The sequence below is a fragment of the Ctenocephalides felis genome, unplaced genomic scaffold (genome assembly GCF_003426905.1).
Source record: "Ctenocephalides felis isolate EL2017-DRISC unplaced genomic scaffold, ASM342690v1 CF-g0.4_SCAFFOLD_03571, whole genome shotgun sequence".
Taxonomy (NCBI): domain Eukaryota; kingdom Metazoa; phylum Arthropoda; class Insecta; order Siphonaptera; family Pulicidae; genus Ctenocephalides; species Ctenocephalides felis.
In genome coordinates, this window is record NW_020539725.1 from 1111542 (window position 1) to 1137124 (window position 25583).

Below are 25583 nucleotides of genomic sequence, written 5' to 3' on the forward strand. Positions count from 1 at the left end.
TTGATAAGTAAGGTATATTCTAAACAATTTCTAGAGAATCAAAAATATTAATACTTTAAGTGTATAAGAAAGATGTGTTGTTTGAATGCTATATACAATGAGGTATTATAAAAACAATAAACCCCATTAGATTGTCTATATTTTGTCAATACAATCAAACGGGAAGTTTTATACACTTTCTATAGAATACATGGTATAATCCAATCCAAGTCTTTTTTGGTATTTCGACTTATTGATTACGTTTTAAGCTTTTCCGATTCTTTTGGATTCTGGATTTTGTTTATAGCAAATATAAATTTTATTATGAAAATCAAACCAATTTTATCACAACAAATGACACATTTCAAACGAACAATTATTTGACTACGTTCAGTAAAACTAGCAGCTACTTCATTATTTTAAAAATGTGCTTTTTTGCTGTCTTTCAAAAATTTGTTATCTCGACCTTTTTACCCTATGGGCGGAGTAACTTGGAACGGCCAGATGGCAAACAGGTTTAATGTCTTATTTTAATTTTAAAGGTATTTTACAAAATAATTACATTTTTAATGCTAAAAAAGTACCAACAGAAGAAAATACTTTTACTATGGATTTTCAAAGATGACCGTTTATCTCCCAATATCAAAGTCATAAGAATCAAGGTTATAGCTGGTTATACATCTTTTTCCCTTTACTTTCAAATAATGTTGTTAAACAATGCTTTAGCTTTACTGGTTTTTGACACTTTGGTCGTGGAACTTTTAACCCTGTACCTTCATATATTACTAACCATTCTTCGATAAATTCTGGGAAATTATAACTGGGAATAAGTTATTCGACAAAATGTACATGTAAATGTAAATGTATGTAATGTTCTTCTTCGGTCTTTGCATTTGCAATATTTCGTATACTTCTTGCATTACGGCTTTGTTGGGAAAGATTCGATCGTCTTGGTCGCGGCATTATTAATTAAACTTCACTTCACCTTATATATAACCAAGAACTAATATTCATTCCCTATATTTAACATGAGATAGTAGTGGTTAATTTCAATGACAGTTGACAATCGAAGGTAAATGTCATGGATGAAATCATTGATAATATCATAGATTGAATAAACTACATGGATAGTTTATAAATAATTAATTCTGAATTATAATGAAAAACGGGATAAAAAGTATTTCATATGTTTCTCCTGGCTCTAAACTACCTCCCTGCTAATTTTCATCTAAATCGGTTCAGCCGTTCGTGAGTTATAAGTGTTGCTACTTAAGCGATCCTTTTTTATATATATATATAGATATGAGCCGTTCAGTGCACACATCGACTAACTCCGAAAGTCAGAAAGTCGAGAAAAGCGATAAAGTAATGTATATTGCTTTTAAAAATTCCTGTTATAATATAAATTGAAAAATATATTTTAGAAAGTATAAATACATATATAGCTTACATGTAACGGTATATAAGATTTATAACTATTAATAGTGAGAAAATAATTATCATTAAAGTTAAAGTTTTGATATGACTTGTGGAGTTAATCAAGTTTTCAACTTTTTTTAAACTTTAAACTTTTTTTTAAAATTCGGATCTTCATTGCAGTCACACTTAAATTGTATATCGGGTTTGGACCTTTCTATTATAAATTCAGCGCATTTCAGGCGAATTTTCTGGACACCCTGTGATGGTTACTTTTCTGTTATTGATTTATTGTTCTAAATAAATAAAAAATAGATAAAAAATCTTAGTGAAGCATTCGGCTTAGCTACAATGGCGCTTTTTTCTTAAATGTTTTTATTATATTGTATCAACTATCTGGTAAAATTATGTCTCGATTTTTTTTTGCACGTGACTCAAAAATAACAAAATCTTGAGTTAATAGATTAATAACTATTTTCACCGACCAGAAATTTATTTTTAATTAAGTTAGCTCTTATTTCCGTACTTTGAACAAGTTTCAATAAACTTCAGGCAGTTTTAATATTTTTGTTTTGCCGGGTACACGAATTTTAGTATGTTATTTCTTCAAAGTTGGTAACGTCTTCGATGTCTTTTATAAAACTAGATGAATTTTTTTTGAGACCCACTACACCCTACAGTTCTGTGTTCTTATTCGTAATTCATGAATTTGAAACCCGAAATCCAACCCAACAAGAACATATACACTACAGAATGGAGTTAATCAAAATGTCTTCTGAAATAAATGACTTATGGATTCAGAGGTCAAAAAAAATTTTCGTTTCAAAGTGGCAATTTTCATTCTTTTGGAAAATTATTATAATCATAAAAAGTTATGATTATACCAAGTTCTTTCCCACTAATATCTCAGTTTTTTCAAAAAGTGGAGTTAGTCGATGTGTGCACTGAGCGGCTCATATATAAAAATAAGTCGGGTTGTCCTTCCTGACGAAATAACTCCAGAACGCACGAACCGATTTCGACAATTTTGCATTCGTTGGAAAGGTCTCGGGCTCCGCAAGGTTTATAGCAAAGAAAATTAGTGTTGCATGGCATCGTGCCTTAATGCAAGCTGCTGGAACTTCACGCACCGTAATTAAAAATTCGAGTAATGACATTAGTAAGAATTATCAGAATTATGCTTGGTTAAGTCAACGAGAAATTCTTGCCGCAAATAATAATGATATACACGCACTGAATTTCACCATTCAATCAAAAATTTCTGGCGATTTGGTGACATACCAATGATTCCGACTGGTCTTCCGTTTGACTTCAAACGATTGCAATTTCCAGTTCGCCTTGCGTTCGCAATAACAAGTCGCAAGGCCAATCGCTTAGTGTTTGCGGGATAAATTTCAAATAGATTATTTAGAAAATTGTTTTTTACATGGGCAGTTATACGTTGCCTGTTCACGAGTTGGAAAACCATCCGCTTTGTTTGTGTTAACTTCAGACCAAAAAACAAAAAATGTGGTTTACCAAAGACCACTACCTATCCACCTGTTTATCAGTCCACCAATTTAGCGGTCAACCTATTTAGCTGTCCACCAATTTATCTGTCTATCAATTTACTTATCAACTTGGTTATCAATCCAACATTGTACCTGCTTGCCAATTTACCTGTCAACCCGTTTTACATGCCTACCAATTTAACTGTCATCGTATCTATCTATCTACCTGTTTATCTATTTATCTGTCCACCAGTTCACCAATTTACCTGTCCACCAATTTACTTGTGCCGAATTTACATGTCCACCGATTTACATGTCCACTAATAAACCTGTCAACCTGTTTATCAGACTTCCAGTTTAGCTGTGTCTACCAATTAACCTGTTCAACAATTTACATGTCTACCAATTTACTTATCAACCTGTTTATTAACCACCATTTTAACTGTTTGCCAATGTACCTGTCATCCCGTTCTACATGTCTATCAATTGATCTGTCAACCTGTTTATCTATCCACATATTTGTCGATCTACCATTTGTCCTGACTAAAATTTTATATATATATACTCGAATTTACCTGTCTATGGATTTACCTACATCTACTAATTTACCTGTCTACCTGTTCATCAGTCTAAGTATGTAATTATCTACCTGTTCAACTATTTATCTGTTTACCTGTTCACCTGTCTGCCAGTTTACATATTTATCTGTTTACCTGTTTACCAATCTGCTAATCTACCAATTACCAATTATTTAAAGAATATATAATTACTATAATAATTCTTACAAAATAGGGGTTTGTGGTAGGAAATTTATGCTTGTATGTGTTTTGATATACGCATTGTAAACAAAATTAAAATTAACCGTAAAAAATAAAAAAAAAAAATTACAAAGTCTTCGTGGTAGTCAACCCTTATCACTTGGCTTAAACCAAAATATCCGAAGACCTATCCGATGATTTACTTAACAATTTCGCAAATCTTCACGGCGATCGAACGTATGGCTTATGAAAAAAGATATAATTGGTAATAAATTTTGTGAATAATTCTTACAAAATAGGGGTTTGTGGTAGGAGATTAAAAATTTAGGTTTATTTATGTTTTTTATATACGCATTATAAAAAAATAAAAAATAAAAATTGGCCGAAAAACATAAAAAAACTGGTATAAAAGTCTTCGAGCCTACCACCTGGTCCAGAAATTTACCAAACAATTTCTCACTGCGATCGGACGTATGGTTTATGAAAAAATATATAATTACTATCAAATCTTGTAAATAATTCTTACAAAATAGGGGTTTGTGGTAGGAGGTTGAAAATTTAGGATTATTTTTGTTTTTGATATACGTATTATAAAAAAATGAAAAAATATAAATTGACGGAAAAAAAATTAAACTAGTTGGTATTAGTATTTTGTCTTGAGGTAAGTTACATGAACTTCCCGATATGTGTAAATAATCGACTTAATCAATGAAAAATAAATTAATTTATGAGTGATTAAAAGTATTCAGAGTGGATTTATTATACATAATTGAAAACAAACGAACACGTTAACTCGGGGTATTTTCTTAAAGCAAATTTTCAAAAATCAACAATTTTTATAATTATACCAGTATCCGCAGGACTTTAATGGTTTAGTATGTTATCATTATACCAAGTAAATAATCTAATTTTATTTTTAACAAACGTCAAAAAAACTACTCTTTTTCTCAAACTTTGATGAATTTTTAAAATTGAACTACTCGTCGTAAGGCCGTAATAATTCAGTAAGTTCTATAGGAAAACAGTACCATAAAAATCGGCTTAATTTTTTTTTCAACAGTTAATTACAAGAAAACGGCTCGGTAGATTTTTACCTAAAACTAATCTTATCAATCCCAACTAATGTCTTTCGAACAGTTTTTGATTTTTTTAAATCGATTCGGTAGTATGAGCTTAAATGTGGACGAAAAGCTTAACACTTTATTCCAAATTACAAAAAAACGGCTCGGCAGATCGTCGCACAGAACTGACAAACGATAGTCCTCATCGAGATACATCAAATGGCTTTTAAATTTCTGAAATCGGTTCAGGCATTTTTGAGAAAACGTCGATGAAAGATCTAATTTTGACAAATGCCAAAAAAAAACAATATCATTTTTTGCAAATTTTGACGAATTTTTAAAGTTACACCAATTGGTCCGAGAGCTAGCAACGTTTTCGAGAAAACATTTTAACCAGGCTGGTTTTTTGGTATGTGGTTCTCGTCGGTGCTCTCTCGGTTAGAGTACGGGCGGTCTGGCAGCTGGAAGTGGTTGCGTTAATTAGTGCGCAGCCAACTTGTCCATTCCAATTTTCATTTTTTTGACTTCGAATAGCTTTAACAGACTCACATTTTTTGCCAGACATTTTAGGCGCTGCTAAATATGTGCCAGACGCCATTTTTTTTTTTAAATTCAAATCATTTTAGTCCGTCTGGAATTTTAATATTATGTTCGTTAAGGGTAAAAACACATAAAATAAATTAGCCACACGTTTTTGCGGTTGTTAACGACGTCTGGCAATCAAAAATGTCTGGCAATATGATACTAGTTTATAGCATTTTAGTCAGTCCAATTTTCATTTTTTGACTTTGAATAGGTTATACAGACTCACATTTTTGTTGCCAGACATTTTGGGCGCTGCCAAATATGTGCCAGACGCCAATTTATTCATTAATTTTTATTAAAATTCAAATCATTTTAGTCTGTCTGAAATTTTAATATTATGTTCATTAAGAGTCAAGAAAGGTAAAATTAATTTGCCAGACATTTCTGTGGTTGGCAAATTAATGTCTGGCAACGAAAAAAGTTTGCCAATATGATACTAGTAGACAGAGTGAGACAATCGCCAAAAACATTGGTGCGAATGAAACAAAAAACTATTATCCTCGTAAGAGCACATTACGTGTACTAGCCAGAAAATCATAAGAAAAATCAAGTAACTATGTTAGACAGATGTGTTTATTATAAACTACTCTGCAAAATTGTGTTTATACCATTTTTCTTTAGAATCACCGTTTCTTACAAACTGCCACCTAAAAAGTTAAAAAATTCATATTCCTCATAATATGCAGCCTTTATAAATACATCATCGAAGGTGAATTATGAGTGAAAAATAAAAATCCATTGATTTGTGTTGGATAGATGAGTTTAAAGAGTCTTTTGATATATCACATTGTAGTATATTAGTCTTTAATTAGCCCCCTCCTGGAGCAATACCTGCCAGATTTATTGTCCCAGTGTGGGAGGATCGCATACCTGATTGTTTTGAAGGAATTAAACGAAATAATGATATATAAATGAATGCGAGGCGTGTTATAACATCCAAAGTGTTTAAACAGTTTTATTATATTGAATAAATGTACCAGTTTCTAGTACTAACATATGAGAAGGAAGATAAACTGTAGCTACATTATACCCCCGTCAAATTAAAGCTCAAAAAGCCGTCAGTTAGGAATAATTCGCATAGAGCTGAAAGGGTATGGGCGCTTTGCCATACAGAATCGGCCCCACCCTGGTATTTAAATAATTTATACGTCATTTCATAGGTCTATTTTATAAAAACCGATATACCAATTTTCAACTTTGTATCTCACCTTATGGCCGAGATATCATTGGAAATATGTGAAAGTGGCCTCTTTTTTCAAACTCACTTTTTGGTGTAACCATAAAAGATATCGAAAAAAAGTTTACGTGGTTCTATTAATATTGGCTTAGGCCACATTATGTAGAACAAATGATGCCAAATAATCATTTAATATTAGCTGAAAAAGATAAAATAATTTTTCAATTGATGTTTTTCGCTAGTGCGCTTAGTTGGACCACCTTCTAATTAGCGTTATTCGAAAGCCTATTGTTTTTTCTTTTAGTACTGAAAATATTGTTCAAATCAATTTGGTGGAACACATTGGAAAATTGAAAAAACCGGAGCCAGTACACCCGCGCGTAACGCTAATAGTCCTGCAATTGCACGCGAAGCAGTGCGCGATGCGCCCGAAACCATTCTTATTAAGAAACTCTGAATGCAAAAATATTTATTATATAGATATATGTATATACACATAGATTTTGCAATTTTTAGGCATTATTTGTTTTACTATGTTAATTAAATCACTGAAACTAGTGGTGTATGGCATCGTGTCTTAAGAGTTCGTAATGAAGTATTCGAAGAATATCAAATGTTTTCAGATATATTATTATAAATACTGTAACATTCATTATTCGAATTTATGAACAAAGTATAAGAGCTTATAAATTGGACTGTGACGTTTGTATACGTTTGCCTGAAAAGTAAATGAACAAAACCCAATCAAGCGGAGTTAGAATGAAGAATATTATCTAATATTTCTAAAAATTACATAAACTGACTGGCAAAGTTAAAATTATTTATCTGAAGAACATCAGAAATCTTTTTTTACCAGAAAATTTTTTGCTATTTTCCCAAAATAATCCTCAACAAGCAAAAGCTTTTTTGAATCATTCAAATCAGATTCTTCGTTCTGTCAAAAACTCGATTTCTATCTTTACTCCGTATCTCCGAAAGGGCTGGATTTGTCTTTGCCAAAAGCTAATCAGTACGTCTCCCAATCGGTTGATCCGTGCGCCCGAAATCGTAAATAAAAAATTGTATCCATACATTCGTATATGTAATGTAACATAAATACACAGACATAGACATAAATTTTTTCTATTGTATCTCAAAAATGTTACGAAACCTTCGAAACGTGAAGATATGCAAAAATTTTCGATTTTTAAATGATTTCAACAACTCACCCTATATATATACTACGGAAAATTAAAAATACCACTGTATTATAATAAGTAATTGCAAATTAGCTAATAGAAATTAGTTTAAAAAAACACAAATATACACATAAACCTCACAAAAATACAAACATTAAAAAATCATTATTTTCGAAATAAATTAACTAAGACGTTTTATATTATGAAAATGATTATTAGAATACTTTCAGTAATACTTTTAGTAAATTATTGAAATACTATATAGAAAACTGCTACATCAAATGACGAATATATTATAAAAAAATTAAATAATAATAATTTAAAAAATTTCATATCACCATTTGTCATTTTCTTTTTAGTTTTGTAATGTTGATAAAGATAGGTCACAACAAGGGTTCTATCATTACATTGTTATAACTATCAATAAAAAAAGTTTCTTGGGTTTGTTGAAATTACAATGTTTAATATCATTATTTTATATGTATACATATAAGTATATATAGTTATATTTATACATATAAAATAATGATATAATAAAACATATATCAACAATACAACAAAACATACGAGGTCTGTTCAAAAAGTACCCGGAATTTTCGTTTTTTCAAAAAAATATTTATTTATTCGTCTACATTAATGTGGTCCCTTTCAAAGTAGTCCCCCCCAGATATAATACACTTATGCCAGCGTTTTTTCCAATTTTCGAAGCACCCTTGATATTCACTTTTTGATATGTCCTTGAGCACTCTCAGCGATTTTCTTCAATCGAGGAAAACCGCCGTCCTTTCATGGGTCTCTTCAACTTTGGGAATAGGAAAAAGTCACACGGAGCCATATCTGGTGAATATGGAGGTTGGGGCATGACTACGGTATTGTTTTTGGCCAAAAAATTACGAACAAGCAACGACGAGTGAGCAGGTGCGTTATCGTGGTGCAACAGCCATGAATTGTTAATGAATTGATATGCCAACTTCATCAGCAACTTCTCTAATTGTGATTCGGCGATCATTCATAACCATTTTTTCCACTTCTTTCACATTTTCATCGTTTGTTGACGTGCTGGGTCGACCGGAGCGTTCGTCATCTTCAACGTCTTCGCGGCCATCTTGGAAACGCTTATACCACTCGTAAACACTTGTTTTTTTCATAGCAGACTCACCATAGGCTTTTTGTAACATTTCACACACTTTGTTACACTTTATTTCATTTTTTACGCAAAATTTAATACAAATTCTTTGACTTTTCAATTCTTCCATTGTAAAAATCGCCGAGCTCAGAAAAACACGTCGAACTTAGCGACTACCACAGACAAAGTAAACAGTGAATATAGCTGAAAATTTCATCATACTTTAGGGGCATGTATACCAACACAATAAAAAAAAAATTTTGACAATCAGACACTCCAGACCCGCGAAATTTAAAAATTCCGGGTACTTTTTGAACACACCTCGTATATATCTATATAATAAATATTTTTGCATTCAGAGTTTCTTAATAAGAATGGTTTCGGGAGCATCGCGCACTGCTTCGCGTGCAATTGCAGGACTATTAGCGTTACGCGCGGGTGTACTGGCTCCGGTTTTTTCAATTTTCCAATGTGTTCCACCAAATTGATTTGAACAATATTTTCAGTACTAAAAGAAAAAACAATAGGCTTTCGAATAACGCTAATTAGAAGGTGGTCCAACTAAGCTCACTAGCGAAAAACATCAATTGAAAAATTATTTTATCTTTTTCAGCTAATATTAAATGATTATTTGGCATCGATTGTTCTACATAATGTGGCCTAAGCCAATATGAATAGAACCACGTGAATTTTTTTTTCGATATCTTTTATGGTTACGCCAAAAAGTGAGTTTGAAAAAAGGGGCCACTTTCACATATTTTCAATGATATCTCGGCCATAAGGTGAGATACAAAGTTGAAAATTGGTACATCGGTTTTTATGAAATAGACCTATAAAATGACGTATAAATTATTTAAATACCAGGGTGGGGCCGATTCTGTATGGCAAAGCGCCCATACCCTTTGGTACAGATGTTAAATAGGCAATTAAAAATGAAATGTCAAAAGTTCCCATCGATCCGACATCTGCGATTTTTTTAATTCGAAGTCAAAGGTGCAAAATTCTAGTTTTTCCCATTTTCCGCTGAAACCATACAAGTTTTTGAAAAATTATGTTAGATAAGTTTATTTATTATAAAATTCTCTATTAAATTGTTATTATTAATTTTTTTTTGTTAGAATCACCGTTTCTGAGATATTGCCGTTTGAAAAGTTGAAAAATTCATATTCTTCATAATATGCAGCTTTTAAACGTCATCAAATATGTAATATAAGTAAAACATAAGAGTCCGTTGACTTCTGTTTGAATAGTATAAGTTTAATGAAATTTTTGAAGTATAAAAATATAGTGTCAGCCCCTAATTACCTCCCCAGTAGAAATACATCTGAGCTGGAGATGATTTTAATGCAAGCTAAATATTTGAAGTGTAGCTTATGTTAAATAATGTTGAGCCCACGTTCACAACGTGCGTCTAATATGAGCTGAATATGAGACGATTCATATTAGATTCACATGAATTTTCCATATTGCTAAATGTGGAACGAATATGAGAGATATATGATATGTTTTACATATGATTTTTCGATATTGCTGAATGTGGGATATATATGAGAAACTGAATATGAGTTTTACATGGTTTATTCATATTGCTAAATATAAGCTGTGTATGAGAGTACTAATATTGTAGGATTTAGAATATAGAATTATTCACATACAAATCATTTAAGATTTTGCTAATAAAGAACGAAAGTGGAATATGTTTTTTCTTGTATTGCTCTATATATATATATATATATATATATATATATATATATATATATATATATATATATAAAATGAATAAAACAACCAATGCGTCGAATGTAAAGAATTTATTTTAATTTTTTAATTAATATATATATATATATATATATATATATATATATATTCAAATGTAATATTATAAAATATGTTTTGCCATTGATAAAGATTAAAACAGTAACAATATAATACAAATATTATTATTAAATACAATATTAGCTGCAGTTATATTTAAATTGTTATTATCGAAAATAAATATATAAAAATAAATTTGCGCTTGACAAAATATTGTCGATAATAATCTTTTGAATGTTTATATTGTGTCGCCTATATCCACACAAGTCTTCTTTGCCTATTATATACAGTATATTTGTTCATGTATGCGTGCCCAAGGGGCTTTGAATCCGTCTTGCAAGTTGCAACGCATGTTCTGTCCCTTTCAAGTACTCTCTTTCTGCCCAGCTGCGATCAGTTATTAGTCCAGTCATTTGGTGCAAAAAAAGGCTGTTGCCGGTACAGTACTCCGGGAATTCTGAAAATTGGTAATCATATAGATTTCGAGGTGCTCTTTACGAAAATCAACTTTGCCACTTCTAATTTGAACGGCAAGTTGCCGCCATATTGGAAAAATGGCGTCAAAAAACAGCTTTTTAAAAATATATCATTTCTGGCTGATCGTACGATAAAAGTATCTATGTACGAATTAAACTAGATAAAATTTCCTACAATTCTTTGGAAAACCGTTTTTTGTAAAATTGATAATTTGAGAGTACGGCCGCTTCAAAGTCTTTGCTGCTTTGCCGTAGTATCAAATCTGTTCATATATGACAGCACTTTGAATTTGACCACATTCTTTCTAATAAATAAATATTTTCAATGTTAAATTAAGCGAATAAGATCTAGAAATAAAATAATTCAAATATTTTTCTGTTTTTTGCTGATTTTTTAACACTTCATGCTACTTACTTATAGCTACTTTTCCATTGCCATTGCCTAAAAAATTAGCAAAAAAACAGAAAAACATTTGAATTATTTTATTTCTAGATCTTATTCGCTTAATTTAACATTGAAAATATTTATTTATTAGAAAGAATGTGATCAAGTTGAAAGTGCGGTCATATATGGACAGATTTGATACTACGGCGAGAGCAGCAAAGAATTTGAGGTGGCCGTACTCACAAACTATCAATGTTACACAAAAACGGTTTTTAAGGAATTGTAGGAAATTTTATCTAGTTTAATTCGTACATAGATACTTTTATCGTAGAATCAGCCAGAAAGGAGATATTTTAAAAAAGCTGTTTTTTGACGCCATTTTTCCTATATGGCGGCAACTTGCCATTCAAATTTGAGGTGGCAAAGTTGATTTTCGTAAAGAGCACCTCAAAATCTATAAGATAACAAATTTTCAGAATTCCCGGAGTACTGTACCGGCAAAACGACCAAATGACTGGACTATATGGCCAAATATATACCGTTATGTGTACATCAGTTATGTATACAAATTCGGTAACGATTTATTAACCAAAATTATTAAATTTATGTTTTTTTTAAACTATTACATATCGTAAGATGTTCGACAGAGATTGCGACTCTGATTTTTGACTCACTAGCCTAGCAAATTTCAGAAATTAAAAACGAAACTTGGTGTGTGAAATTGTAGTGATTAATAGAATCAATGGTGTATAATATGAAATAATAATTTGTTATAACCTCACTAACATGGAAAATCAAGTGAACAGACAAGTGGACTCTTAATATCTAAAATGATTAGTAATTATACACAAACAAACATTAATTATGGCACGAAAAGTTGTATCATAAATATTAAATATATTTTTAATATTTTATATACTATAATAATGAAAAATAATATGTAGACTGTAATAAAATTAATTATGGCGCAAAATGTTATATTATAGATACTAAATATATTTTAAATATATATAATATTTAAAATATATTTAGTATGTAATGTTATATTATAGATACTAAATATATTTTAAATATTATATATCCTATAATCATGAAAAATGATTTAAAAATTGTAATAAAATTGATAAAATTCAATATATTGACTATTTAAAAAATGTACATATTTACTCAGAATACATAAAAAAAATTATATTAATGGTGTTTGCTCAATATTAATTAATTAATATTTAATATTTCAGAATATAGGGTCAATAATTTTGAATATGGTTTATATATGTTTTTCAATATGTTATAAATATTATTTCTACATATTCTCCTTACATTCGGAATATGAGCGTAATATGAAAAAATGTTAAGCAAATCATATAAGCTAAATATCATATTCCCGCATTCGTCCCTCATTACGAATCTGAGCGGAATATGACCGAAAGTTAACAAAATCATATGGACTCAATATTTGAAAACCATATTTAGCTTACGTAAAAACATATTCAGATCATATTCGTTGCTACTAGGGCTTAGTTCTTGAGCAACACCCGCCAGCTATGTCATTTTCCTAGTGTGGGAGGGTCACATATACGACTGTTTTTGAAGCGAACAAACGAAATATTTAACTATATATGAATTCAGGGCGTATAATGACAATTCAAAACCATAATATTTAATAAATTTTCATAATAATATTGAATAAATGTGCCAATATCCAGTGTCAACATATGAGATGGATGATGAACTGTCGTTAACCTCATACATTTTTGTATCATTATATGATTCAATATTTTTGCATTACCAAATGACAAATAAATTTGTATAAGATGGTTTAATCCAAAATGTCAATAAAAAACGTTAATTCCAATCGCAATCTTGATTTAAGAGACCTAACCCGAACAACAGCCAGACAGTAGTGGAATATAATTCTACATATTATTCCAAAACTATCCACTTTGAATTGTTGATTTTTTAAATTAACATCAATGTTTGTTTTAAAAAATACTGCTTAAATTTTGGCGATAAAACAATTAAAAAATGTAAACTGCAATGGTTGATAATGACACTTATTCCCGATCGAGTGGAATGTTTGAAAATATCATCCAAACATATAAAAACACACACACATATCCTTACAGTTCTCAAGTGGTCACACGTGTGCGTGTGACTCAGAATCAGTTTATTACAAACAGCCGATCTCATAACATCGAGAGAATAATATTATTTGTGTTTTCAAATCATAATTTTAAAAAAGACAGAACTTATAGTAATTTTGATTTACAAAACTTACCTATTCGTCTGAAAAATAACTCATAAATTTAATTTTTGTTAAAATCTTTTTTAGTGAAAAAGTGCTAACGTATATTCATACATACTGGTAATTAATTTAATTTTGTCATTAACCTTTTCTTAAAATTTTCCATAACTTTCAAAAAAAATTTTATCATTTTTAATATCCTGTTATATAATCCACTCATTTATTTTTATCATTTTCATTTTAATCATATTATCATATTTCTGTACATTATTATTTTTTCAACTAATTTATTAATTAAAAAATCCGTTTTCTTTTCTTAAACATATTGTTTGCTTAAATCTCATAAAGATCATGTTTCTTGACAGATGTCCTGAAGATGGAACGTACCTAGTTCCGAAACGTCGACAGTAAACAAATAAATAAATAAATGAATAAATAAATAGTTTATTAAAAAACTTGTTTTTTGTTTTTTATTACTTTTTGGATTCTTGTTCGAGCGGTAAATTGCTGGATAGGACAAAAGATATGCATATTTGTTCAAATTTTTAATTGATAGTAAAACACGGCAAATTGTGAATGTGTGGGTACAGCTAGTTTTACATAAAATATCAACTGTTCATAAACTTTTTATAATTTCATAACAATAAGAATAATCCGGTGATGATACTAACTTCAAAAGACCTTATTTGTTTCATAAATCTATTATATATATATATATATATATATATATATATATATTAATTGTTTAATATAAAATGGATGTATTTCTGTGTTTGTACGTGAGTAAGTGTTATTAATTCATAATACATCCAATCACCATGAATATGTGGGAATCTATTAGGTATATTCCTTTTGGTTGAAACCAAGGTAAGGGTTGGCCACTCCGAAGAACTTTTTTTTTAATTTTTATTTTTTATGCATACTCAACAATGAAATTATTCCGTCCAAAGAATCAATAAAGTATCTCGGCATTCACTTAGATAGGAAACTCAACTGGAAAGTACACATAAAGAACAAAAAACAACAAATAGATCTAATCTTCAAAAATTATTATTGGCTCCTAAACAGAAAATCAGAATTATCAACTTACAACAAATTACTTATATATAAGGCCGTGATCAAACCCGTGTGGACCTACGGATTACAACTTTGGGGTACTGCTAAAAAGAGCAATTTAAACATAATACAACGAGCACAAAACAAATTCCTGCGGCAAATATTAAACGCTCCTCACTACACGCCAACATGGATTCTCCATAAAGACACGGGTATACCTACAATTCAAGAACATATATCAATGTTTGCCTGTAATTATAAGAATAGAATTGACGCACATCCAAACCAACTAGTATGCAACTTATACCAGGAAGGCCAGCCGACCAGGCTCAAAAGGAAAATACCTCGAGATTTATTATAGTTTATTTTTATATTTATATTTTTTTCTCTATATTTGTCTTTAGTTTTTTCTTTTTTATATATTAACTATAGTAGATACACCACTGGGCGTATGTACTAATTTGTAAACAACCAATTGTAAACACTTGTCAGCATTCTCTGCTAAATATAATTATTTTTATAGATTGCAGAATGAAAATAAAATAAAAAATAAAAAAAAAAAATTATGCATATCTAAAAAAAAAACACATACAACCCTAAATTTACTCCTTTGTTCAACAAACCCCTATTTCGTATAAATTGTTATATTAATTACATCATTTTTCATCTCGATTTCTGTCAGTGAACGTTTTTGACTGAATTTTGACTGAGATTTCTTGAGCTAATGAAAAGCTCAATTTTACATGAAAAAAATTAATTTCATCGGGGGTTATACAATGCTAACACTTATTTCTTAATGTATTGGTTCAATTTTCTTAAATTATTATGACTGCAAGTTTCAAAAATACATACGTGCCTACAAAACTACCTATAATGTTTCCCAAGATAAATAAAAAATAATGTTAATTACTGCCGTAGGGAAGGTCCGTGAGATTGGTTACACTGCAATTCGATTCAGGGAAGAATAGTGTGATAGATTTCCTATTGCGGTTTCTCACCGCATTGCTTGAAATGGGCTTATTTTTAAATGGAAACGTATTTTCAATCTATATTTAAAAGTGGAAATGGATATCGCTGTTGCCCCATCATATTGCAAAAGCGTTCACACGAGGTAGCGCGCTTTAGCCCGTTACGCCACAGTGCACTTAATTACTATATATATATATATATATATATATATATATATATATATATTTATATATATATATTTATATATATATATGTAATTAAGTGCACTGTGGCGTAACGGGCTAACGCGCGCTACCTCGTGTGAACGCTTTTGCAATATGATCTATGGATACTGCAAAATTTAAAATCTCATATACATAAATATATAGAGCAGAGCGGGGTTAAGCCGCATAGGACCACGCAAAAACATTCAATTTAATTTGCGAGACTTAAATATAATTATTAGCTATACGTTATTTAATTGTTTTATTATATGCATTGTTATTTTTATCTTAGATTTAACAGATATCTAATATAATCTCTAGAAAAGCTTATATGTATTCCAGGCAATGCGTTGGCAATGGCTTTCTTAGGCAAGATCTATCTAGAGGGAGGTGGCGGCGTTCCCGCCGATAACGAAACCGCTCTTAAGTATTTTCGCCGTGCAGCAGATGCGGGTAACCCTATTGGTCAAAGTGGTTTAGGCCTGATGTATTTGCACGGAAAAGTATGTATATATTATGCATTTAAAACCGTATGTACGAGTTTTTATTTACTTTTGGTAAGGGTAAGTTATAGTAATCGCAAATTAATATACTTCGGAAAGTTAAAAAAAGAGTGCGCGTAAGGATCACACGCGATTGAACTAAAACTTATTTGCTACAGTACAAAGTAGCAATTTTAAGTTAAGTAAAAATAAATACATCATATAACAATTTTGAATAATGTTTATTAGTAATATGGTAACACTCGCGATGCACACATTTATTAGTGTCGACCATTACCATTATACACATTTATATAATGTTAAATTATAAATTATATATTTATGATTGCATTAAAAATATGTATAATATTTACAAACAATAATATAATCAAAGTCATACTTGAAATATGACATGATAGGTTTAAAGTAATTGCTGATTAATAAATTCTATAATATTCGTTCACACAGTGGATTATGTTAAACAACGCCTAAACAAATATTTTTTTTGTAACTTCACTCATCATGTAATAATTGTGTTTGAAGAACTTCATGTAATTAAAATTGACATACATTCATTTACTGTTTGTACTTTTTTTACTTTTTCACTAGAGATATAATCTCATTCTTTGAACAGCTGTAATATCTGACATGCCTAAAAAAGCTTGAAGCCATACTTTTATATTTGTTTTATTCATCAAGCCCTGCACATAGCTTGATCTATGAATCATTTTCTTTTTTATGTGAATGTTAATGCAATGATCATCATCAATATTACGATGTAATAAATTAATCATATTATTAACGTCAACAGGCACATTTATAATTTGGCCAAATATTCCAAATTGTCTATTTGCATGCCGCAATCGTCTAATTTTCATGAAACACAACCTAGGTGAAATTAACCTTTCAGATACAGTATTTAGTTTAGGTGGATAATTTGGTGTAGGTGGAAATACAAACCCGTTAAATTTACACAAAGTGGGAATTTTACCCGAATTTAATACCTTTCGACAAGTTTGACATCCAACCTGCTTATTTGAATCAATATTCAAAACAACAGTATTAAGAATTTGTTTTTGAGCATCATTTGATATTTTTAAGTCACTTTGAAATCAAAGTCTATCACATACAAAACATACATAGCCAAAGCTATCATTTGTAAATTGTTTTTCGAACAATTTTCGTGCATTCCTAAACAAATTGAAGTCTTTATATGGAAGTTCAAATGCTTCATTTGACTCTTGCAAAAGATCAGTTCTTGTCACATTATTAGTCACATTATATACAGAATCATCAATTTGCAATTGATGTGATGTAGTTGCTGTATCAGAAAAAGTAACAGCAGTACTTTCATCTAAAAAGATAACAGAATAATATGTTTAAATGTGAATAGTTACGCTTTTCAGGAGTCAAATAGCAAAAAAAGATTCTTACTTACGTCAATGGTGTTGACATCAACATCTAAATTGATACCTGGCTCAAGATTTTCTAATAAATTGGCAGTAACCGATGTATTTTCCTGCAGTTGTTTTCTTTGACGATGTAATCTTGATCTTTCAGAGTTTGTAATAGGCTTTGAACCTGCATCAATATTTATAATTACTATTAATTACTATTATAATAAATTAAAATTAGTCTCCATAGCCATTATAAAAGAGAAACATGTAAACTTTCTCTAAATTTCCAATAAAGAAATATTGCTTTCACAATTTCACTTATCATGTAATTGTGTTTGTAGAATTTCATGTAATTGAAATTAACATACGTTTATTAACTGCTTGTTTGTTTTGACTATTTCGCTGCCGATACAATTTCATTCTTTGAGTAACTGTGGTATCTGTCTTGTCTACAAAAAAAATTTCCATTTTAGTAATAACCTCAAAGGTATAAAGTAACCTCGAAAAACTCGAATAATACAAATTACTTCAATAAACTTACGTTTCTTACGCGGGACTGGTTTTTCAATATTTGCACTACAATTATTTATGGGGGACGGGATAATATATTCTTCCGATTCAGACATTTTTATAAACTCACGAATTATACTACTATTTAGCCTTAAACTATTTGACATAACACCGGAAGATGAACTATATGCTTCACGCTTTCGGTGACGTACGCACGTATAAAGTCACGCATTACAAGAAGCCTCGTACAAATACGACCAATCAGAATCGACCCGTATAGAAATCATATTATCGAGAGCGAATGACTCTCACTTCACGTTGGCAATTTCTGTTGCATTTGTACGGATTTACACCCATGTCGCGCCTAAAGAAGTTTTACTTCAAAAATACTAAAATAAATATTTTTGCATATCTTTACTTTTCTATACCTTGTGAACATTTTGGTATTAATATTACTGTATAAATTTTTGGGATTTTTTTGTTAAAATATCAATACTGGTTATTTTTATTATACTTATAGTCCAGTGATTTGGTGCAAAAAAAGGCCGTTGCCGGTACAGTACTCCGGGAATTCTGAAAATTGGTAATCATATAGATTTTGAGGTGCTCTTTACGAAAATCAACTTTGCCACTTCTAATTTGAACGGCAAGTTGGAAAAATGGCGTCAAAAAACAGCTTTTTAAAAATATCTCCTTTCTGGCTGATCGTACGATAAAAGTATCTATGTACGAATTAAACTAGATAAAATTTCCTACAATTCTTTGGAAAACCGTTTTTTGTAAAATTGATAATTTGAGAGTACGGCCGCTTCAAAGTCTTTGCTGCTTTGCCGTAGTATCAAATCTGTTCATATATGACAGCACTTTGAATTTGACCACATTCTTTCTAATAAATAAATATTTTCAATGTTAAATTAAGCGAATAAGATCTAGAAATAAAATAATTCAAATATTTTTCTGTTTTTTGCTGATTTGATGTATGCCCTTGAAGAACTTACTCATATATATATATATATATATATATATATTTTTGAATAGTCTTGAATTTGATGTTGATATATATGTTTAATTTGAGTTTAATAATCGGGCGTAACATCAATAAAAATAGTATGAGTTTTTTTTAAAAAATTTATTTATTTAAAATCCATACGTTTCGGCTAGCATCTTAGCCATCATTCAGTGGTAATCAAGTTAACTATAAAAATTGAAACTAAATAAATTATATGAAAGGAAATTTTGTGGAAAAACAATAATAATAATAATAGTAATAAAACACTTACAATTTTGTATCCTAATATAGCATATGAAACCATTATTAATCCATGGTATGAGTATGTGCACATTGATAAGATATATATTTTTTAACACAAACATCACAAATGGTAAAACACACTAATAATCATGATAACTTAACAAGTTGTCGAAACTATGTATTTACTCTTTGGAGTTTAGGATAGAAATGTCACATTTTTCTCAAAGCAGTTTTTAGCATGTGTTGATATTTTTTGGAAAATTTAAAAGGCGATGGGATTTTGTTATTTTTTAAGGAATTTTGACACGCTATTAAGAAACCACGTGTTCGTTTCGATAAGGGCCGTATTGTCATTGCGTTTATTTATGACTCTGTCGTTATGTAATTGTAAAAACAACCCCTCAGCGAATCTTCTTTTAATTGTATTCTCTTCAAAATGTAAAATTTTAGGGTTAAAAAAATCGATATTATGATTTAAATTTTTAATATGCTCAGTTAACATTGTTTTAAATTGCTTAGGATTTTTTGAATTATTTTTGTGTTGATTAAGGCGTTTACTCAGGTTTTGGCTAGTTTCTCCAATATAAAAGAGTTCGCAATTAGAGCAATTAATTTGATATACTAAATTCCTGAGGCGGTCAAAATTGAACTTAGATTTCATTTGTGTAAAAATTGAACTAAGGGTTGCATCACAATTACATACCAACAGAATGCCACATTGTTGAAATAGTTTTTTCCACGAGAAATATAAATCTTTTACGTACGGTAGGCAAATGACACCAGTATATGATTCTAAGTCTAAGCGCTTTTTATGGTCTATGAGGTCTTTTTGTTTGTTAAAAATGTAACTGCGTCTGTTATTTATGACCGAGTTGATTATGTTCGTGGGATATGAGTTGTTTTTCAGTGTGTTTATAACCAGGTCAATGTTCGTGTCCCAGAAGTTTTTGTCAGATAGTAATATGGCGTGGTCTGTTAAATTTATTATTGTCGCAATTTTCATTTTAAGAGGGTGGTATGAGTGGTAATTTATGTATCGTCCGGAGCTAGTTGGTTTCTGGTACCAGTTAGTAATTAGTCGGTGGTCATTTGTACGTATGAGTCTGATGTCTAGAAAGCTAATCGAATTCATTGTCTGAATATTCATTCAGACAATGAATTCGATTAGCTTTCAATTCATTAACACATTACTCATGAATAGTTTCCCTTACAAAATAATCAGTCCAATAATTAAAAATAGAATTAAATTTTTATTAGACAAACAATCAATAACCACACATTGCTCAAATCACTTGTCTGTTTCAGAAAATAAATGTTTTGTGAATTTTCCTTATATAGACAAAGATTTACACCTTTTATCTAAAAGGCTTTTTAATAAACATATTATTAACATATCCGTGTCACCCTTACTACAACTGCAAGACATATACACAAACATTAAAGACAATACACCTACTAAAAAAAGAAAAGATGTGGTGTACAAAATAAACTGTTTGAACTGTGAGTCATCTTATATTGGGCAAACATGTCAAAATTTAGAAAAAAGATTAAGACAGCACGAATTACAAAGCAAACAAAGTAAGAATAATAACATACAACAAAAAAGTACACTTGTAGACCACGCTATCTCTAACAGCCATAGTTTCGATTTCAATAATCCGCACATTTTATATTATGAACAAGATTTATTTAAAAGAAGTATTGCAGAATCGATGTTAATAGCCCATACAAGTAACACAGTAAATTTACGGACAGATACCAATATATTACATGATACATATCTGAATCTCATTCATACTTTGTAGCTTATATATAGATGTACATACACTTTTAATTATAACAATGTATAACAAATCTTATAAACAAACCATCTCATCATAGAATATTTTTTCTCCTAACGACATCTATTTTTCAACTGGACCCTAATCCTTTCTTTCCTATCTGATTGAGTGACTTTACAATTTCAAGTGGTTTTCAAGTAGGAGAGAATACGAATACCGAAGACAGTTGGTATTAAAAGAGCAGCGTGCAGTGAACGACTTGTAATGAAAAACACAACATGCTAATTTAGATTTCCATATTTTAAAATTTTTTAATTATAACACACTGATGATGAGACAAACCTAGTCTCGAAACGTTTGTGAAAATTATTATTTAATAAATTAGTGCAAGAAGAGTGTTGTTTGTTCATATTTCCAAATTAATATCTATTATCCACTCAGAATACATTTGTTATATTATTCCGTGAACTTCAAAATGGATCAACCCTTTTCAAATTAGTGCACACAAAATATGGAGCAGAAGCCGCAAATCGATGTAAACATCTATCGACAACGCATCTCACCTTAGCGAAGACTATTAACAAGCGGAATTTTCTCATTAAATGTAAGCATGAAAATGTGTTACCAAATTTCATCCTCAACACTTGTTCGTTCAAAAATACACCCTACGAAACAAACCACAAATTACAAAATAGTTTACAAATAGTACATAACAAAATATTGAAGTTTGAAATTTCGACCAGTGAAAAAGACATCATTTCGTTGAACAAAACAATAGTTAATCTTAAACATGATATTCAAGAAATATTAGCATTAGATGAGCTTGAAAAATTCTTTAAGCTCGAACAGAAAAAATATAATAAAAAATTCAATCATTTTAAAGCCAAACAACAAAAGAAATTATTGAAGTTAATAGAAATTAGAGACAAATTACATCCAATATTAAACGTAGGACTAGATTGGAACAAATGGCTCATTAATAAAACAGAGACAATTATACCAGATAACATAAAATATATTCTAGCCTTAGGACCAAAATTTGCCATTCATAAAAAACATTTAAAATACAATGACATAATAAAAATCATAAGCAGTCTGGAAGCAGGACTGAAATTGATTAAGAATCCAACGGAAAAGGATATAAATTTCATCAGAGTCACTTTCATACAAAAATTATTGAAGATTTTGAAGAATAATAAACAAAACATTAATTCAATAAATAACTTAGCATACATTCATCGGGACATAAAAGCTGCAAAAACCTTCCTAAAAGAGAATAGCCAATTAATTTTATGTAAAGCTGATAAAGGAAATATTTCAGTAATTCTGTTAAGGGATAATTATGAAAATGAAGCAATGAACATCCTAGAAGATAAAACAATGTATGAAGAGTTACCGAGTGATCCGAACAATTACCACCATAGACAAGCTTTTAAATACATCAATCTTTTGAGAAAAAAAAGGTCACATCAACAATTCTATTGCCCTAAAATTAAAAATCCAACACCCTCTAGTACCTAAATTCTATTGCCTTCCCAAAATCCATAAACCTAACTGCCCTTTCAGACCTATAGTTTCATACATTGATTCACCTTATTATAATTTATCTAAATTCTTTTCCAAAATTTTAAAAAATGTTACGGTTAATTCGCCATATTTTTTGAACAATTCATACAGTTTAGTAGATCGCGTAAAGGACTTCAAGATCCCTCATAATTTTTCCTTCGTTAGTTTTGATGTTATTAATCTTTTCAGCAACATTCCACATAAATTAGTTATCACCGCCATTAGGAGGAGATGGTTGCAAATTGTTGAATACACTTCACTACCTCTCGAAACATTCATTTCTGGAACAGATTTACTACTGAAGGCCTCATATTTCCCATTCAATAATAAATTTTATACTATGATTAGAGGATGTCCTATGGGAAGTCCTTTAAGTCCCGTTTTAGCAGACTTAGTGCTACAAGATTAGAGAACAGTGTGTTGAATTCTACAATTTGCAAACCACTACTATATTTTCGATATGTCGATGACACGCTTTTATTAATTAACAAAAATGATACAGAGAACATATTTCAAAAATTTAATAATTATAATTCTCATTTACAATTTACACAAGAATTAGAAAAAGATAACTCTATACATTTTCTTGATGTTCAGCTCATTAACGACGGCGGTATTTGCATTACCAATTGGTTCAGGAAAGATAGCTGGTCAGGCAGGTATATTAATTTTAATTCTTTTACACCTCTCAACATAAAGATATCCACAGTTCTCAGTTTAGTAGACCATGCAATTCTTTTATCTAACCCAAAATTTCATAATCACAATATCAAATTAGTCATTAACACATTACTCATGAATAGTTTCCCTTACAAAATAATCAGTCCAATAATTAAAAATAGAATTAAATTTTTATTAGACAAACAATCAATAACCACACATTGCTCAAATCACTTGTCTGTATCAGAAAATAAATGTTTTGTAAATTTTCCTTATATAGACAAAAATTTACACCTTTTATCTAAAAGGCTTTTTAATAAACATAATATTAACATATCCGTGTCACCCTTACTACAACTGCAAGACATATACACAAACATTAAAGACAATACACCTACTAAAAAAAGAAAAGATGTGGTGTACAAAATAAACTGTTTGAACTGTGAGTCATCTTATATTGGGCAAACATGTCAAAATTTAGAAAAAAGATTAAGACAGCACGAATTACAAAGCAAACAAAGTAAGAATAATAACATACAACAAAAAAGTACACTTGTAGACCACGCTATCTCTAACAGCCATAGTTTCGATTTCAATAATCCGCACATTTTATATTATGAACAAGATTTATTTAAAAGAAGTATTGCAGAATCGATGTTAATAGCCCATACAAGTAACACAGTAAATTTACGGACAGATACCAATATATTACATGATACATATCTGAATCTCATTCATACTTTGTAGCTTATATATAGATGTACATACACTTTTAATTATAACAAATCTTATAAACAAACCATCTCATCATAGAATATTTTTTCTCCTAACGACATCTATTTTTCAACTGGACCTAATCCTTTCTTTCCTATCTGATTGAGTGACTTTACAATTTCAAGTGGTTTTCAAGTAGGAGAGAATACGAATACCGAAGACAGTTGGTATTAAAAGATCGGCGTGCAGTGAACGACTTGTAATGAAAAACACAACATGCTAATTTAGATTTCCATATTTTAAAATTTTTTATTTATAACACACTGATGATGAGACAAACCTAGTCTCGAAACGTTTGTGAAAATTATTATTTAATAAATTAGTGCAAGAAGAGTGTTGTTTGTTCATATTTCCAAATTAATATCTATTATCCACTCAGAATACATTTGTTATATATACATATGTACATAACTGCTCACAAATATATACATATACATACATACATATATACACATATACAAATACATGTATACACATATGCATATGTACATACATACAAACATACATGTAAATAAATAATATACATATATATACATATATACATACAAATAGTATATATATAAACATACACATATGTAAACTCGTATATATGTAAAGCAAAAAAAATTATGAAGATGGATAATACATATAAAATACAAGTGGACTTACATTACGTTGGTAGGTTACATCTAGAGAGTGTACACAACACTAGAGATTGGCACTAACATTTATACAACTAACTTGTCAACACCATGCATTTTTTATAATTTTTTGTATGATGTAAACAGAAAAATGATAGTTTTATTTGAACAAAAATGTAAGTAGAATTATGTAATTTCTGCCACGACTTCTGTACTTTGCGAGTACCGAGGCATGTGTGAGCGCCAACACGTGTTTTGAAAGATTTTTAAGGGCCATTCAAGGATTGTTATGAGTGGGTAGGTAGAAAAACGGTCGGAGTTGAAACTAGTAATGTTAGGCTAGGTTTGTATGGTTAGAATTAGTTTTTTTTTAAAGAGGAGAAAAACATTGGAAATGATATTTAGTATTACTAGGTAGTTATACTAATAACTCAAATATCTAAAATAAAAATTTTTTTTAAGGGTTATTCAAAATTTGCTATGCATGGGTAGGTAAAACTCGGGTTTCAAGGCCGAAGTTAAACTAGTAATGTTGGCAAGGTTAGTATGGTCAGAATTTGTTTTGTTCAGAGGAGATAAATTTGGAAACATTATTTAAGACTTAGAAAAAAGACTCAGGCAA

General features: G+C 30.0%; 1 protein-coding gene across 1 annotated transcript in view; it reads left to right on the top strand.

Moving 5' to 3' along the window:
• The window catches only part of LOC113386796 (protein sel-1 homolog 1), a 225599-nt gene that overhangs the window by 87369 nt on the left and 112647 nt on the right, over positions 1-25583 (top strand). The window contains exon 7 of the mRNA XM_026624551.1: positions 16262-16422. Coding sequence (XP_026480336.1) covers positions 16262-16422 — 161 coding nt within the window. The remainder of the gene's footprint in view (positions 1-16261; positions 16423-25583) is intronic.